Source organism: Gobio gobio, assembly GCF_949357685.1.
Source record: "Gobio gobio genome assembly, chromosome: 24".
Lineage (NCBI taxonomy): Eukaryota > Metazoa > Chordata > Actinopteri > Cypriniformes > Gobionidae > Gobio > Gobio gobio.
This window is the reverse complement of record NC_137120.1, coordinates 7,631,686-7,649,081: the sequence shown is the minus strand read 5'-3', so window position 1 is coordinate 7,649,081 and position 17,396 is coordinate 7,631,686. Positions and strand designations below refer to the sequence as shown.

The 17,396-nt window shown below is 38.8% G+C and overlaps 1 protein-coding gene across 1 annotated transcript in view; it reads left to right on the top strand.

Annotated features, from left to right (window-relative positions):
• Positions 1–8,587: 8,587 nt before the first annotated feature.
• Positions 8,588–17,396, top strand: part of LOC307120437 (uncharacterized protein) — a 33,569-nt gene continuing 24,760 nt past the window's right edge. Inside the window, exons 1-2 of the mRNA XM_079807469.1 lie at positions 8,588–9,102; positions 11,947–12,252. Of these exons, the coding sequence (XP_079663595.1) occupies positions 9,057–9,102; positions 11,947–12,252 (352 nt within the window). The 5' untranslated portion in view covers positions 8,588–9,056. The remainder of the gene's footprint in view (positions 9,103–11,946; positions 12,253–17,396) is intronic.

Below are 17,396 nucleotides of genomic sequence, written 5' to 3'. Positions count from 1 at the left end.
AATGTAAAAATGCAGAATGTTTCCTGTGATGGTTGGGTTTATGGGTGGGGGGATAGAAAATACAGTTTGTACGGTATAAAAATCATTACGCCTATGGAGAGTCCCCATAATGTTGTTGCACCAACATATGTGTGTGTACAAAGCGGTAATGTTTGCACTTAGGTTTTATTACGCGGGTTCTCACACACACTGAAGCACTCGCTGTGTTTTCAGCCTCTGTAGCCTGACATGAACTTCATCTTCAAGCCGCTCTGAGAGGAACTTCTTGAACATTTTTCCCGTTTTACCGTTCATTTGAGAAAACGGCCACCCGTCAAAATAAAAGTTCGGTTTAATTTGACAGAAATATATTACTGTTGTACAGTAAAATTTAGACAAGTCTCAATGCAATAATACTACTAATAAAATATTATCAAAACTTATATTTTTAAGGAATTATCACGTTCTCTTCCATGTTTTAATTTTATCAATAAAGCTCACGTTGACAAAAAACTGTTTAATTTCATATGAATAAAATTTAAATTAAATTAATATTTCATGTCTTCATTTGATTTGAAAACAGAATTTGAAAAATGAAACGGAATTGGATGGGGGAAAACAAGCTATTTCATAAGGCTCTAAAGATGTAATTTTTGTATATATATATATATATTTGTATTTATTTATTAATGGATTTCACAGGGTTCTAATCATTAACCTTAGGCCTACTTTCAATAAAAAAATTATATAATCATGATTTTTCATGAATAAAATAAATATTATAATTATAGGCCTAAATTCCTTGGTATCAGCTTTCATCAATGGTAGGCTATAGCCTAATTAATAGTCTACAAATTAAAACTAATTTGGTTTGTCATGATTAATTCGTGTTCATGATCAGTAAAATAAAAACAAAAGCTTCTAGCAAGAATAAACACACAGGAACCGTTAAATTATTGTAGTATTAATTATTTTTTAACTATCTTGATAAGCTACTATCCACGCAGCGTTTTGCGCTCAGATGTGACGGTGGAATTAATACATTACCTAAATGTTATTACAGTGTCAAACTGTCATTTTCTCCTTACAGTCTTGCGAGTTAACAATAATGCCTGACCAGTGAATTAGGCTACTTGGTGAACTAGCCCCTTCGCACGGGATTAGTATTTCTGGGGACCTCGTGTGATTTAGAAATTACGCACAGGATGCATTCGCACAGGATAAGCAAAGTGTGTGATTTTATTCGTATTTACTGACTTATCTCCCGGATATGATGTCAATACTTGTAAATGTTTTTTTTTCGTTATAGATTTAGCTGTATCATATGATGTATCATAAAACAACAGTTCCTTACCGCGTGCTGTTATGTTATCTAGGCTTGTTGCGATCAGAGGCGTCGCAATAGGGCAGGCAAGGCAGGCACTTGCCTGGGGCCCCGCCTTTTGAGGCAATGCTTTCGCCACCTCCTCTCCTTCTTCAAACTGTATAAAATGCATGATTTGATTTTTTAAGCATGAAGAGAACTTATCCGTTTGGCTTGGCCGCTCGCTCCAACAAATAGTTAAAATAGATAAAATAAAGAAAGCAAACAGGACGCGTGCTTTCTTTCGTCTGCAGCGCATCTCATAAATGAACCGAAACTAAGTGTATCAGGCTTCTTGCCTCACATATATATGAGAAATATATCTAGCCTGAAAGCTTGAAATGTCTACTTTTAAACAAACAAATTCAAATCGAAAACAAATATTCTCTGGTTGTAATCCGTATGAAAAGTGCATTTCTCTCTAAAGGCGCGTCCACAAGGCGCAGCGGAGAGGCGGCATCGTCAACTTCATCTCTCCAGCCGACATTAACTCAGAAAATACTAGTTTAATAATAAACAAATAAAATGGCTCCTTGTTATTTTTTTCTGACACATTTATAATCATTACTTTTGCCAGTGTTTTTTCTCAAGCTTTAAGCGTGTGCGCCGCTTCCATGCACCCAGCTTATATATTTAAGCAGCCTAATTAAATTAGTCTAATATAAATGTGCACTATTTAATTAGTAGGCTAATAAGTATATCCAGCTCTTCTACATTAAATTAGTTTGAGTTAACATAGGCTAGTTGATAAACTAATAAAATAAAGTGATTAAAATGATAACCATATTTCTATATGTCGGATAATTTCTTGTTCCTGTCACCACCACACAAAGCACCGTTTTTAAGGTGACAATTGGTTATAAATATGAAGGTTGTACTGTATTTTGAAGATATTGTATTGTATCTTCTCTTATGAAGATGAAGATTGACATTTTGTTAATTAAACAAAAGCACTTTATTTAGTTTTTATATATATATATATATATATATATATATATATATTGGTTTTATGTGTTTTGACTACTTTTTGTATGTTGTAAAATTAGATAACGAAGATAGGCTGTATTAAAAAAAAATTTAAATAGGGCCTCATTGATTAATTTTGCCTGGGGCCCCCACTCAATGTTGGTTTGCCTCTGGTTGCGATAGTCGGTGTTACACCGGTTACATCACTTTTCCACCGTCGTTTTGATTTTGTATAAGCTAGTAATAAAAATAGTTCAGTTAGAGAACAGAAGTTACAATTAAAAACTGAACTGAGCACAGACCAGCAGCAGGAGATTTCATTTATCACAAGAGTGAGGAACTGACAATATGAATGCAGAAGATTAAAGCTAAATGTAAAAGCACCCATTTAAGCGAGCTTGTCATTGTATTGTTCTGTTTTTGTGTTTTTCATTAATAATAATATTGAACACACCTTTCAAGCAATTCGCTCCCAAATTGGCTCTAATTCTAAAGTGAAAGTATAATGTGCACAGCCGCACAGGGATTTATAACGGTGTGCGTTATGAATGCAGCCTTCGTTCTTCGCGAAATGTGGATACAAATGCGCACAGGAAACAAAAACCTTGCAAAAGTTATATACGACCCTCCAAATCCTGGCCAAATCACAGAGATGGCGATTCGCATAGGACTAATATTATCACAGGGTGTGTTCGGCGGAATATGGTAGGTCATTCGCGGGGTAATTTTATAAATTACAGACATGGCCGATTTGCACTGGATTAAGATCACAAACAACCTCCGCAATTATTACAAATGGCTAGAGGTCACCAGGCAATACATCCCGTGCGAATAGGGCTTTTAAGAAAACATTTTGGCATTAGGCATTGCATTGATTAATGCCTAAAAATGTAAAAGTTTTACCTTTATACAAATAAAATTCATCACCGGAGTGAATATGAACATGATTTATTGTGGTTCTTAAGTCAATACTTTTTTAATGGCTTGTCAACTTCCCATTCCTCCGCTGCGTGATTCCAGTCAGCGCTGGATTCTAGCCACCACCGGATTGAGCGCTTTAGTCATTGTAAAATAAACGATATAGTTTACGTCGCATTAAACAGGCAGATTTTATAATGTGGTAGGCATTATTTTGCAAGTAATTAGCATACATGTTTAATTTTGTCTTGCCTGGATCTTTGCATAGGATCTTTGGTATAAACTTGTGAACGCCCCCCAGGAACACCTGAACGCCCCCCTTTCAAGAATCTTGCTTCCAACGCCGCCCATTGTGCTCTGAACGCCCCCGTTGAGAAACACTAATGTAAACGAATGGATAATTCGGTAAATTGGTTATATTCTTAATATATAATATAATATAATATATAAGACTGTCAATGAACTAATTTCATGTTGCTTTATATTTTATTTGTTCATTTTTGGACTTGGTCAGATCTGATGCCTGCTGCCTTTGGGCTCAGTGATGTTAAATTTAAATGACATGTAAAATGTTACATTGATGTAATGGTGTTTTCTGGAAGGGACTAAAGAACAAAGTATTTTTATCACCTGAAAGGCAGAATACATATGTTTTTATTAAGTTAGATAGACATTGTGTAACAGTTTCAGGTTATGTTTTAGTGTTGGTAACATGTCCCACATTGTCCCACGCAAACTTAGTAATTGTCCCACATTTGGTTTGTTTGATGGTGGTCACCCTAGGTACATGTGTGTGTGTGTATAGCGAGTTTCTTTTACTTTGGGGTGAAATGTTTCTCATAAGCCCTATTAGGAAACTAAACAGGGTCAGTGTTTGTTTTTTAACCTGTTAGCCTGCACCCCCGCTTTTGAAAAAAATCCTAAGAAATGGCATAATCAGACTAAAACCGTTACAGTTAATGATTCCTTTGCACTAAAATCATAAGTATGGCGTCATTTGAAAGCAGACACTTGGCAGTTTACTGTAAATTCAAAATTATAATTATTTTCATAATCAAAAATAACTATAATAAGCTTCAAAGTTTTGTAAAGTTATTAGAAATATATTTGTATGAAATATCTTTATGAAAATAAAATTGAAGTTGGCATTTTAGCGCCTACTACTGACAGAATCTACCTTGATCAACTGGAATCTGCTATGGAGCTGATTTATTGTTTAAAGGTCCCATGGCATGAAATTTTCATTTTATGAGGTTTTTCAACATTAATATGAGTTCCCCTAGCCTGAATATTGTCCCCAAGTGGATAGAAATGTTGATCGGTGTAAAACCGAGTTGTGGCTGTCTTTCTCTGCCTTTGAGAAAATGACAGGCCAGACTAGCCAATCCTGAAGTCTCCTGGTTTGACGTCCAAGCAGGCACGGTTTCCTCCCTTTCCTCCGCCCAGAGAATCTGGCACGCCCATGCAAACGCTCGTCGAGAGATCATTGCATCATTGCTTGTGAACGAGTGAACGCTGGCAGTTTCTCAGTGTTTGGATGTACAAATGAAAACAGAAGTCTTTTTTCAGTTCCTTCTGATCTGTGATCAGTGATTTCTGATGTGTAGCTAATTATTTATTATTCGTGCACACAATGCGGCTTCTCTCTCTCCAGACAGAACGGTGTTTTCGTGTTTTATATCTTGTGAGTCAGTGTTTTTGTACGTCCTCGTCGCGTCTATCGGTTCTAAAATGTGCATACAGTCATGAGTTTCTGCTCAACATCAGCAGAGATAAACCTCACACACGCCGAAGCTCGGCCTTCAACATCCCCGACCCACAGTACTGCATCTGGCCCACAGCGGAGGCACCAAACGCGGCGTGAGATTAAGCAGAAGGGGGGTAAGCTTGAGCATATCCGGGCTAGCCAGCCTAGCCCCACAATAAACTGGATTACATCCGATTACTGCTGTTGTGTCTTTGTTTGCGCTGTGTACTCAACGCGCGTCACTGACGCTTTTATTTTATTTTAAAAATAATGCTATTATCAACACTTACTTTTAACTCGTTCATCTCGACAGCTGTAATGGTACTTTGCATGTGTTACAAAGTTGGTAGAATAATGATGAAGAGACGGACTCGGTGTGACTGTTTATTCAGAACTCTCAGATACAAACACAATAAACTCGCGCTGACTGACAGCGCTCTCATAACTCAGTAGTTACTATAAATAACTTTGTTAGCAATCGCTGAGCTCAGTCTCTGATACATTAGTGATGTCCGGTTCGCGAACGATCTTTCTTTTGAACCAGTTCTTTTTAGTGAACCGAATCAGTTCACCAAATCGGACTGAATCGTTCTAAACGGTTCGCGTCTCCAGTCAGCGCTGATCCATAATTTACTAAAGTTACTAACTTTCTGACATGAGTGACAGTCCCTCCGACTAGAAATAGACTAATAACCTAAAGTATATGCTGTAACTAAAACAGTTCAGACATGCTGAGAACTGATGTGAAGTGAACTCAGGTCCATCCGTCTCCCTGGCAGACTCGTGCCTGCTCGTGCCTCGATAAACCACGCCCCCTCCGCTCATATAAAATGCAAAGATGTCAGCCAATCACAACAGTGGGTGTTTTTACTGAAGTCTCACAGCAGACACGCCTCTTGAAGCAGGGCATTCAGCCACAGGGCAAACAGCAGTATAGAAAAAATGCCTTTTATTTCTAAATTATGACATTTTATGATGTAAAAGTCATACTAACAATATAAGTACAGCTCAGGAAACATTATAAAATAATAGAAAAATGCCATGCCATGGGACCTTTAATACTTTATTATTTATGATAATTATTGACATTCAGTCTTCAGAGAATCTGGCTATACCCTTGTTGGTTCAGAGCGGGTGAAACCGTAGGACTTTTTATGTATTAATTTTCTTTTTATTCCCTTTTTTGTTGTTATGTGCTATGCGTTGTTGTCTATTTGTCAGTCTATTATACTGCAACCAAATTGCCCTGAAGGAGATTTCAATAAAGTTAAAAGTAGGTTTGTTCATCTTGAGCCAATGATTCCATTGAGACATCTAGCTTTAGGGTTAGGGCTCACTCCTGCATGATCTGTTTTAAGGCATACTACTACTACTACTACTTACTTATAATAATAATAATAATAATAATAATAATAATAATAATAATAGTAATTTTTATTTTACAGTACAAATGTAAAATTACGATACTGATACTGATATTTATGTCTCTGTTCCTTCATTAAACCAAGCTTTTAGTTTTTGAAAGATAAAAAACAACGCAGGGACAGAGAATTTTCTGGACTGGACTTCCATTTTTATTTTAAATTTGTTTCATTTTTAGGTCAACTACTATCACATTAAGATACATTTTAAAGTGTGCCCTTTTTTTCTTAATTTTTTTTATTAAATGTCAGTCACATATAATGAACGTGACAATAGTCATTTCCAACATATCGTGTAAAATATATTACAAATATAGACTAGTAAAAAATAGTATACACCGATTAGGCGTAAAATTATGAACTAATATTGTGTTGGTCCCCCTTTTGCTGCCAAAGCAGCCCTGACCCGTCGAGGCATGGACTCCACTAGACCCCTGAAGTTGTGTTGTGGTATCTAGCACCAAGATGTTAGCAGCAGATCCTTTAAGTCCTGTAAGTTGGGAGGTGGGGCCCCCTTGATCGGACTTGTTTGTTCAGCACATCCCATAGATGCTCGATTGGATTGAGATCTGGGGAATTTGGAGGCCAAGTCAACACCTCAAACTCGTGCTCCTCAAACTATTCCTGAACCATTTTTGCTTTGTGGCGGCGCATTATCTGCTGAAAGAGCCACAGCCACCAGGGAAAACCATTTCCATGAAAGGGTGTACATGGTCTCAACAATGCTTAGGTAGGTGGTATATGTCACATCCACATGGATGGTAGGACCCAAGGTTTCCCAGCAGAACATTGCCCAAAGCATCACTGCCTCCGCCGGCTTGCCTTCTTCCCATAGTGCACCTGGTGCCATGTGTTCCTCAGGTAAGCCATGCACACACACTCGGCCATCCACATGATGTAAGAGAATTTGATTCATCAGACCAGGCCACCTTCTTCCATTGCTCCGTAGTCCAGTTCTGATGCTCACGTGCCACTGTTGGTGCTTTCAGCGGTGGACAGGGGTCAGCATGGGCATCCTGACTGGTCTGTGATGCACTGTGTATTCTGACACCTTTCTATCAGAACCAGCATTAACTTCCCGAGCAATTTGAGCTCCAGTAGCTCGTCTTTTTGATCGGACCACACGGGCCAGCCTTCGCTCCACACGTGCATCAATGAGCCATGACCCTGTGGCCGGTTCTCCACTGTTCCTTCCTTGGAGCACTTTTGATAGAGACTGACCACTGCAGACCGGGAACACCCCACAAGAGCTGCAGTTTTGGAGATGCTTTGACCCAGTCGTCTAGCCATCACAATTTGGTCCTTGTCAAACTCGCTCAAATCCTTACGCTTGCCCATTTTTCCTGCTTCTTACACATCAACTTTGAGGACAAAATGTTCACTTGCTGCCTAATATATCCCACCCACTAACAGGAGCTGTGATGAAGAGATCATCAGTGTTATTCACTTCACCTGTCAGTGGTCATAATGTTATACCTGATCTGTGTATAAAATAATAATAGAAGTAAAAGAAAGAAAGAGATCATCATACAAATAGCGAGCTTCATATAGAGGCCTAGTGCATTTTGCTTTACTATTTTTCAACCCAAGTATATATAGTAACTATTGACTAACTATAACTATATATAGTTCATATCTTCTGTAAATACTAACAATAGTTGGGTTTTCCTTTATCCCATTTCTGTTTATGTATATGGTATTTCCCCATAATAAAACGAAGAAAAAAGATTCATAATAAAGGCCACAATTGGTGGTAAACTTTGTCTATTAAAATAATAATAATAATAATAATAATAATAATAATAATAATAGAAAAGTAAACTTTCATACCTAAGCATTTACAAAGGAAACATTCCAAATATATGCAAAACATTTAGCTATAAATGCAATTAAAAAATTAAGTGGACAACATTCTCAGTTTCACATTTAACATCTGCATTAGTACAAAACCTAAGAAAAAGGGTTTTAACAGGGTAGTATTTTCAAATGTACTTCTCTCACCTTCATTTGTTATGCAATATTTTTTAGGCAGCAGCCATACTAACATTTAGAAAAGCAGTATGTTTTAGAATAGCCTATATTGGGTTTGCCCTCCGCCCTACACCGAGTATGAACATTTTCTATCATGAATGCCTATGAAAGACGATTGAGCCAATCAGCTCCGAATATAACGTCACGTGTTTGTTATAGTTTATGATAGTGTCATAATACAAGCTATGAATACAAGTTGGGAATGGGAATATCCACCGAGAACCACCCCTTTACCTATAAATCGAAAGTCACGGAGAAGATTACGCCATTTTTTGCTTTTACTATTTGCTTTAAAGTCTCAATTTTTCAGTCGGCCTAACAGATTGGCTAATCAAATAAGTGCATGGATTTCAGTCGATCTTCAGTCGAGTTGACAGTGAATTTCGGGAGTGACTGACGACCCAGCAAACATAACGTTGTTGTTAGAACGTTTTGTTAACATTCCCTTTAAGTTATGAACGTTATTTAGGAATGTTTTTTTTTCTTCTAACATTTACATAACTTTTACATAACGTAAGTGAAAGTTATGGAAACGTTCCTTGTTAGCTGGGGACACAGCGGAGGCAAATAATAACGTATCCTCTGATCATCTTCGTAAACTCGGATTTTACTGACTGACATCTAGACCAACATGAAGAACATGTTATTGTTTATTCTATTCTATGTTGTCGTGGACGGTAAGGTTTATGTTTATTTATTAAACACTTTAGTTTCACTTTGTAAAATCCCAATCCCAAATTTATTTCCCTTCATTTTATATTCTTATTCACGCAGTTTTTTAATCAATGAACTGTAATGATCTGCGTAGCCTAATATTTTAGTATAAAAGTAAGAACGGTTTCTGGCCCTGATAGGCTACTTACTTTGATAAGGTAACTAGTTGCCTTAATGTAGGCTACATTTAACTTTACCTTATCAAAGTATTATTACTGTGTTAATCTTTGTTGAGATAGGCTAGCTGGTTTATTTGTGTGTTTTTTAGTAGGGGAGACCTTTGCTGTGACGTCTTTCAACATTTAGCCTATGAAATAACATGAACAATGAACGACTGTATTTTAATAATTAACATTAACGAAGATGAATAAAAAGTAATAAATGTATTGTTCACTGTTAGTTCATGTTAGCTTATACATGAGCTAATGTTAACAAGTAAACTTATAGCCTAGCCTATGAATATAATTGTTTCCATATTAGTCTGACACAGAATTGAATTCGATCTGCTCATTGAACTACACATCACAAACTATCTAAATTAATGCCACAAACAAAGAGTATGTAATGGGGAAAGTAATACAACAACCTTGCTGTCTGCTAACATTTATTGTTTCCTGTTATTTTTGAAAGATCCTGCACCATGTGCAGATTGACGAACATTTATCACAACAAGTACACATTTGTCCTGCTGACAGTATTTATGAGTTTTGTATTATGTTTTTGAGTTTTATACAATTCATGAGCACAGAATGAGAATTACAAAATTATATTATTGTTCACCTATTATTTAATTAAATCTATAATTTATATTTAAATTTAATGTAAACTATGAAATTTGTTTTTTTAAGCAATACTAAATCACATTAAATCTGTCTGTATGCTAACCGTTTACATTTAATCATTCAGCCCTCTATGGCATGAATTTTTATTTTTTTTGGGGAAAAATATTTAATTCCTTTTTTTGGGAGTACCTGATAATACAACCCCAAATCAGAAAAAGTTGGGACAGTATGGAAAATGCAAAAAAAAAAAAAGAAGTGATTTCTAAATTTACTTTGACTTGTATTTCATTGCAGACAATATGAACACAAAATATTTCATGTTTTGTCTGGTCAACTTCATGTCATTTGTAAATATGCATCCTTTCCTGTCATTCAGACCTGCAACACATTTCAAAAAAAGTTGGGACAGTAAAGCATTTACCACTTTGTAATGTTGCCATTCCTTTTCACAACACTTAAAAGACGTTTAGGGACTGAAGACACCAAGTGATGAAGTGTTTCAGGTGTCATTTTGTCCCATTCTTCCTGCAAACAAGTCTTAAGGTGGGCAACAGTACGGGGTCTTCATTGTCGCATTTTGCGCTTCAAAATGAGCCACACATTCTCTATTGGAGACAGGTCGGGACTGCAGGCAGGCCAGTCAAGTACCCATACCCTCTTCCTCCGCAGCCAGGACTTTGTATTGTGTGCAGAATGTGGTTTTGCATTGTCTTGTTGAAATATGCATGGACGTCCCTGGAAAAGATGTCTTCTTGAAGGCAGCATATTATGCTCCAAAATCTCTATGTACTTTTCAGCATTAATGGTGCCTTCACAGAAGTGCAAGTTACCTTTGCCAAGGGCACTGACACAACCTCATACCATGACAGACCCTGGCTTTTGGACTTGTTGCTGGTAACAGTCTGGATGATCCTTTTCTTCTTTGGTCCGGAGCACACGGCGTCCATTCCTCACAAAAAATACCTGAAATACTGATTCATCTGACCACAGTACACGTTTCCACTGTGTGATGGTCCATCCCAGATGCCTCCGAACCCAGAGAAGTCGACGGCGCTTCTGGACACTGTTAACATAGGGCTTCCTTTTGGCACAGTACAGTTTTAACTGGCATTTGTGGATGTAACTACGTATTGTGGTACTTGACAAAGGTTTGCCAAAGTAGTCCTGAGCCCATGTGGTGATATCGCTTATAGATGAATGACGATTCTTGATGCAGTGCCGCCTGAGGGATCGGAGATCACGGTTGTTCAGCTTAGGCTTGCGCCCTTGTCCTTTACGCACTGAAATTCCTCCAGATTCCTTGAATCTTTTAATTATGTTATGCACTGTTGAATGTGAAATATCCAAATCTCTTCCTATCTTTCTTTGAGGAACATTGTTTTTAAACATTTCAATAATTTTCTCACGTATTTGTTGGCAAACTGGCGATCCTCGGCCCATCTTTGCTCCTAAAGGATTAGACCTTTCTTGGATGCTGCTTTTGTACCAAATCATAATTACAATCACCTGTTGACATCACCTGTTTCAAATCACATCATTATTTAACCATTTTACCTCATTACTAGCCCTAAATTTCTCCTGTCCCAACTTTTTTTGAAATGTGTTGCAGGTCTGAATGACAGGAAAGGATGCATATTTACAAATGACATGAAGTTGGCCAGACAAAACATGGAATATTTTGTATTCATATTGTCTGCAATGAAATACAAGTCAAAGTAAATTTAGAAATCACTTCTTTTTTTTTTTTTTTTGCGTTTTCCATACTGTCCCAACTTTTTCTGATTTGGGGTTGTATATCCATCATAAAATGTGTAGTATTTTTTTGCATATTTTTTTAATAAAAAAAAATAATAAATAATAAAAAAAAAATATATATATATATATATTAAATAGAATAGTAAGCATTAGCATTAATGGGTCAAGTGTTGATGGAACAGAACACAAGCTTCTGGAGGGTGCATAAGTCTGTTTATAAATATATTTATTTAATTTCTTGTCTAACTGTTCCTGTTTTTTTAACTGCAGGTGTGTTTGGTGAGTCAGTTGCAGTGAAGGAGGGCGATGCGGTCACTTTACATAACGGTCTTTCTGAAATACAAAGAGATGAAGTGTTAGAGTGGAGGTTTGGAGCTGAAGGCGCCCTCATAGCTCAAATCAACAGAGGAGCCAATAAGAGCTTAACATATGATGAAGCTGTTGATGGGAGATTCAGAGGCAGGCTGAAACTGGACAATCAAACTGGAGATCTCACCATCAGAAACATCAGAACTGAACACTCTGGACTTTATGAAGTAACCAACAGCAAACATACACAGATATTCAATGTCAGTGGTGAGTATAACGTTTTTAAATGTTGTAATTCGATTCTGCGATTCTTCTATGCTTAGAAATGCCCATGAGATGCAGCCTAACAGTTGTGATTATTTAGTCGTAGAACTGTTTCTTTATGATCACAACACATACATGTGCATTAACCAAATTCACATCAGTGACAGACAAGTCAAATATGAATCAGCTGCTTTTAACTGTTCCTAGGTCTAGATCAGTGTTACTCATTTTGGCCTCCTGCAGCTCGCCCAGCTTTAATTTACGTGTCTGCTCTATTATAATAATTTAAAAAAAAATTTTTTATATTATTTATACAATTATACAATTTATACAGCAAAATACTTTGTACGTGCATATGATAGGATCATATGCTTGATCATCACTATGTAATGATGATGTAATGATGACCCTTGCTCATCACTATGTAATATAAACATGAAGGTAATTTACCATAATGTGAATATGTCTTTATAACATGCAAATACACTATATTGCCAAAAGTTTTGGGACACCCGCCTCTACATGCACATGAACTTTTATGACATCCCATTCTTAATCTGTAGGGTTTAATATGGAGTTGGCCCATCTTTTGCAGCTATAACAGCTTCAACTCTTCTGGGAAGGCTTTCCACAAGGTTTAGGAGTGTGTTTATGGGAATTTTTGACCATTCTTCTAGAAGCGCATTTGTGAGGTCAGGCACTGATGTTGGACGAGAAGGCCTGGCTCGCAGTCTCCGCTCTAAGCCAGTCAAATTCCTCCACACCTAACTCCCTCATCTGTGTCTTTATTGGACGACTCTTTGTGCACTGGTGCGCAGTCATGTTGGAACAGGAAAGGGCCGTCCCCAAAGTGTTCCCACAAAGTTGGGAGCATGAAATTGTCCAAAATGTCTTGGTATGCTGAAGCATTTAGTGTTCCTTTCACTGGAACTAAGGGATCAAGCCCAAACCCTGAAAAACAACCCAACACCATAATCGACCCTCCACCAAACTTTACACTTGGCACAATACAGTCAGGCAAGTGCCATTCTCCTGGCAACCGCCAAACCCAGACTCGTCCATGGGATTGCCAGACACGTGTCACTGCACTAGAGTCCAGTGGCGGCGTGCTTTGCATCCCACACTTTGCATTGCACTTGGTGATGTAAGGCTTGGATGAGCTGCTCGGCCATGGAAACTCATTCCTTGAAGCTCTACACACTGTTCTTGAGCTCATCTGAAGGCCACATGAAGTTTGGAGATCTGTAGCTATTGACTCTGCAGAAAGTTGCCGACTTCTGCACCTCAGCATGTGCTGACCCCGCTCTGTGATTTTACGTGGCCTACCACTTCATGACTGAGTGGCTGTTGTTCCCAATTGCTTCCACTTTGTTATAATAGCACTAACAGTTGACGTGGAATATTTAGTAGTGAGGAAATTTCACGAATGGACTTATTGCACAGGTGGCAACCAATCACGATACCATGCGTGAGTTCACTGAGCTCCTGAGAGCAACCCATTCTTTCACAAATGTTTGTACAAGCATCTGCATGCCTTGTGCTTGATTTTATACACCTGTGGCCATGGAAGTGATTGAATTCAATGATTTTGAGGAGTTTCCCAATTCTTATGGCAATATAGTGTATATAAACATTTGCTGTGGAAGTCCTGTGGAAATATTTTTAATAATGATTTATATTTATTCAATAATTGTTATAATAACATGTTAAAAAAAATTATTTAAAAAAACATATTTTTTTGTTACGTTTCTGACAGCTAGATGGTGCCAGAACATTATTTAAAAAAACAAACAAACATTTATTTAGCTGTCAACTAAAATTTGTTTTAATTTTACTTAATTGTTCTTACTGCCAATTTACTGGTATTAACGGTTTCCCTTTACATATTATTATGCATTTTTCATAACTTGCAGTTTGTTTCCTTGCAGTTTTTTAATTCCATTATATAGAAAACTGTCAATGTACCTTGCATACTGGAAACCATTGTAATTATTACTTAGGTTTTTGGAAATGTTGGGGTTTTTCAGAATGCACTGACAGGGGCCCATTCACAAAGTTTTGCTTAGGGCCCCCAGAAGTGTAGGATCGGCACAGAGTGGCTCCAAATAAATGTAATTTTAAAAGTCGGTTAACTAACTGGCTTTTAATTTAGCCGGGGATTGAGGCATGTTTTTAATTGAATTCTGCGTTTACTTTGAATGTGCTATTTCTGTATTCCTGTTTTATTTATTTTTGTCTTTGTACAGCACTCTCCAAACTACTTATCCTCTGTACTAGGGTCGCAAGTTTTGTTGCTTTATCCAGGAGATCTTCTAGGCCCTGTTTACACCTGGTATTAAGATTTGAGCCTTGTCCAATTTCGACCACTTCCAGAGGTAGTCGAAAGCGCATTCGACTGGATTGCTTTAGTAGTGTAAACGTTCATGTGGTCGAACAATATAAAAAACTGTCTTCTCTCCGCCTACTGACTTTTCTTTCTTCTGTTTCAAGTGTTTTTTAATCACTTTTTCCTAGGGCTGGGCGATAAAACGATAACGATATGTATCGCGATAGACACGTAATTGATATCAATAAAAAATGCGTTTGATAAAAAACAAATTTTCTTCGTCGGAAGAAACCAGAGGTTGCGAAGCAAGTTTGGTTGCATGAACAGAGGCACTCACTCTGTGGTAACCAAGCAACGTAGGGAGTGACAGGCTAACAGCCAATCATGTAACTGTATCAATTTTGATTGCGCCATATCGTTGTCTCGTGTTGAATTCATTCTTACGTAAACAGAACGGCTTGGAGTGACCAGTGGAAAATGAGTGCCGCAGCGAGCAAGGAAATTGTTGATAAAACAGGAAAACAAGTCAGCTTGCCAGTATGACCGTTTTTTGGATTTTATAAGTCTGACTGTCGACCCCACCAAGACTGGTAATACCACAAACTTGTTTTACCAGCCTTGTTTACTTTCATCTGGCTCCGTAGTGCGAGCCTCCGCTGACAGTGCGCGCGCCTCGTTCGTTTGGGGACGTGCTTATACTCGACACGCTCGCCATTGTGCTTTTCTTGACTTTGGCTGAATCCGAAATCGCCCCCTAAAGGCCTGTACACACCGGGACGAATATCGCACGCGCTTATCGCCAGCGTTTTTCGTGACGTTTTTCGGCGCGTCTTGAGTGTTCACACCCAAGCGATTTCCACTGGTGATGCGCCGAGTGAACGTGCACATTCAGTAGATGCGCTCCCGGTACACAAGGTGGTGCTGCGGCACTTTACGCTTCTGACACTCGCTTGTCACACAGATGAAAAGGAGAGACAGTATTTACGTGCTTGCCAAAACCACAGATATATTATGTCTATGGCAAAACCATTCACACACTTTTTGCTAAATGGCAAGCAGCATTAGCAGCCCATCTTCTTCTTTGTCTACTTACTACTTCTTCGTCGTATCAATGTGTGCTCGGCAAGACCGTTTTTGTGCTTGAGCGCCACCAAGTCGTGTTTTACTGTCACTTCAGCAGCTCCAGGCACGTGAACAAAAGCGCTGATCTCATTGGTCGGCCAGTTTTTAACGCGCCGCGTCAAAATAAAAAAACGAACCCGAGGCGTTTTTTTTTAAATGACGCTTTTACGCCTGCCGTTTTACGCGTCGGTGTGCACACTCACATTGGCGCCCATTGTTTATTCACGTGGCGTTAAACGTCGGCGATAAACGCGCGCGAAAATCGTTCCGGTGTGAACAGGCCTTTAACCTTCAATCACTATTCCCTACGTTATTCCACTAATACAGCTCACTTGAAGGATTGAATGAAAACAAGTGAGTGAATTCGGACAGCCGCTGTGTGTACATCAGCTGTACACTTGTTATTGCGGTGCAAAGTGGAATAGAATGAGTGCACTCAATAACGTCTACTATCGTTATGTACTCCACTACAAATGGCTGTCCCCTCAAATAGTGCCCTATTTAAGGGTATAGGGGCGATTTCAGATTCAGCCTTTGAAACTACATGGAGAGGTAATGTTACTCTGCATCAGTGCCTAATGACAAAGCATCTAAACGGTAACAGTTACAAAGAAATAACGGAGGCACTGCACCTTAATGTTAAGAGATAATTGTTAAGTGTTCATTGTGATTTAAGACTTGTGTTTATATTTTAATTATTTGAGTGTTTTCCATGGTTGTGTTGATATTTATGCCTTTATAACGGAGGGGATTATAATCAGATTAAGGTTAAGTTTAAAATAAAAAATTTTAAATGTAAAATATGTTTCTCCTGGTCCTTTTTTTAAAATGGGTCATAAAACGTCTCAGGTTACGAATGTAACCATTGTTCCCTGAGAACAGGGAACGAGACGCTGCGTCAGCTTGACGCTACGGGGAACGCCTCCAGCGTGACTGGTGCCTGAAATCACAATGAAAAAACTTCAATCCTATTGACCGGCGACAGCCTATGATGTCATCAAGGTGCGACCAGGAAGTATATAAGGGCGCCTTGCCAGCATGACAGTATCTAATCGTCTGAAGGGACTGTTTTCGGCAGGCAGGCCCTGCGGCATGGCACAGCGACGCAGCGTCTCGTTCCCTGTTCTCAGGGAACAATGGTTACATTCGTAACCTGAGACGTTCCCTTTCGAAAGGGAACTCGCGCTGCGTCAGCTTGACGCTACGGGGAACGATATACCAACGCCGCCATGCCGACGGGAGTGCATGCCCACTGGCAGTGACAACTGTCAAGACAAGCAAATTCTACTGAGATGCCTGAACCACTCCCCTTCTGGTCACATTAGGCTGTCAGTGACAGCGCTCCCTACGGTCATAGCCCAAGCTATCGCCCAAGAAGGAACCTTCACACACATGAGGTCCTTCCCAGGCCCTGCTCGAAGGCCTGGAACCAGCCCATTCGACTTAGAAGGGGTTCCTTTAAGGGAACGTGGCAAGGGAACTACGAGGGAACCCTATGCCAGTCACTATTCGGGAGGTTCTCACCGAATGCCACCAGGGAGACCTGACCAGGTGACCCAGTCTGTTATGGGACACGTAATACGGTCAACCCTGTCTGTACAGTACAGAGCCTCTGGTACTCGCCTCCGAAGAGGCATCCCGCTAGGGTGCTGCAAAAAAGGCAGTGACATCCACTAGCCAGATCTCAGAGACGGGTTAT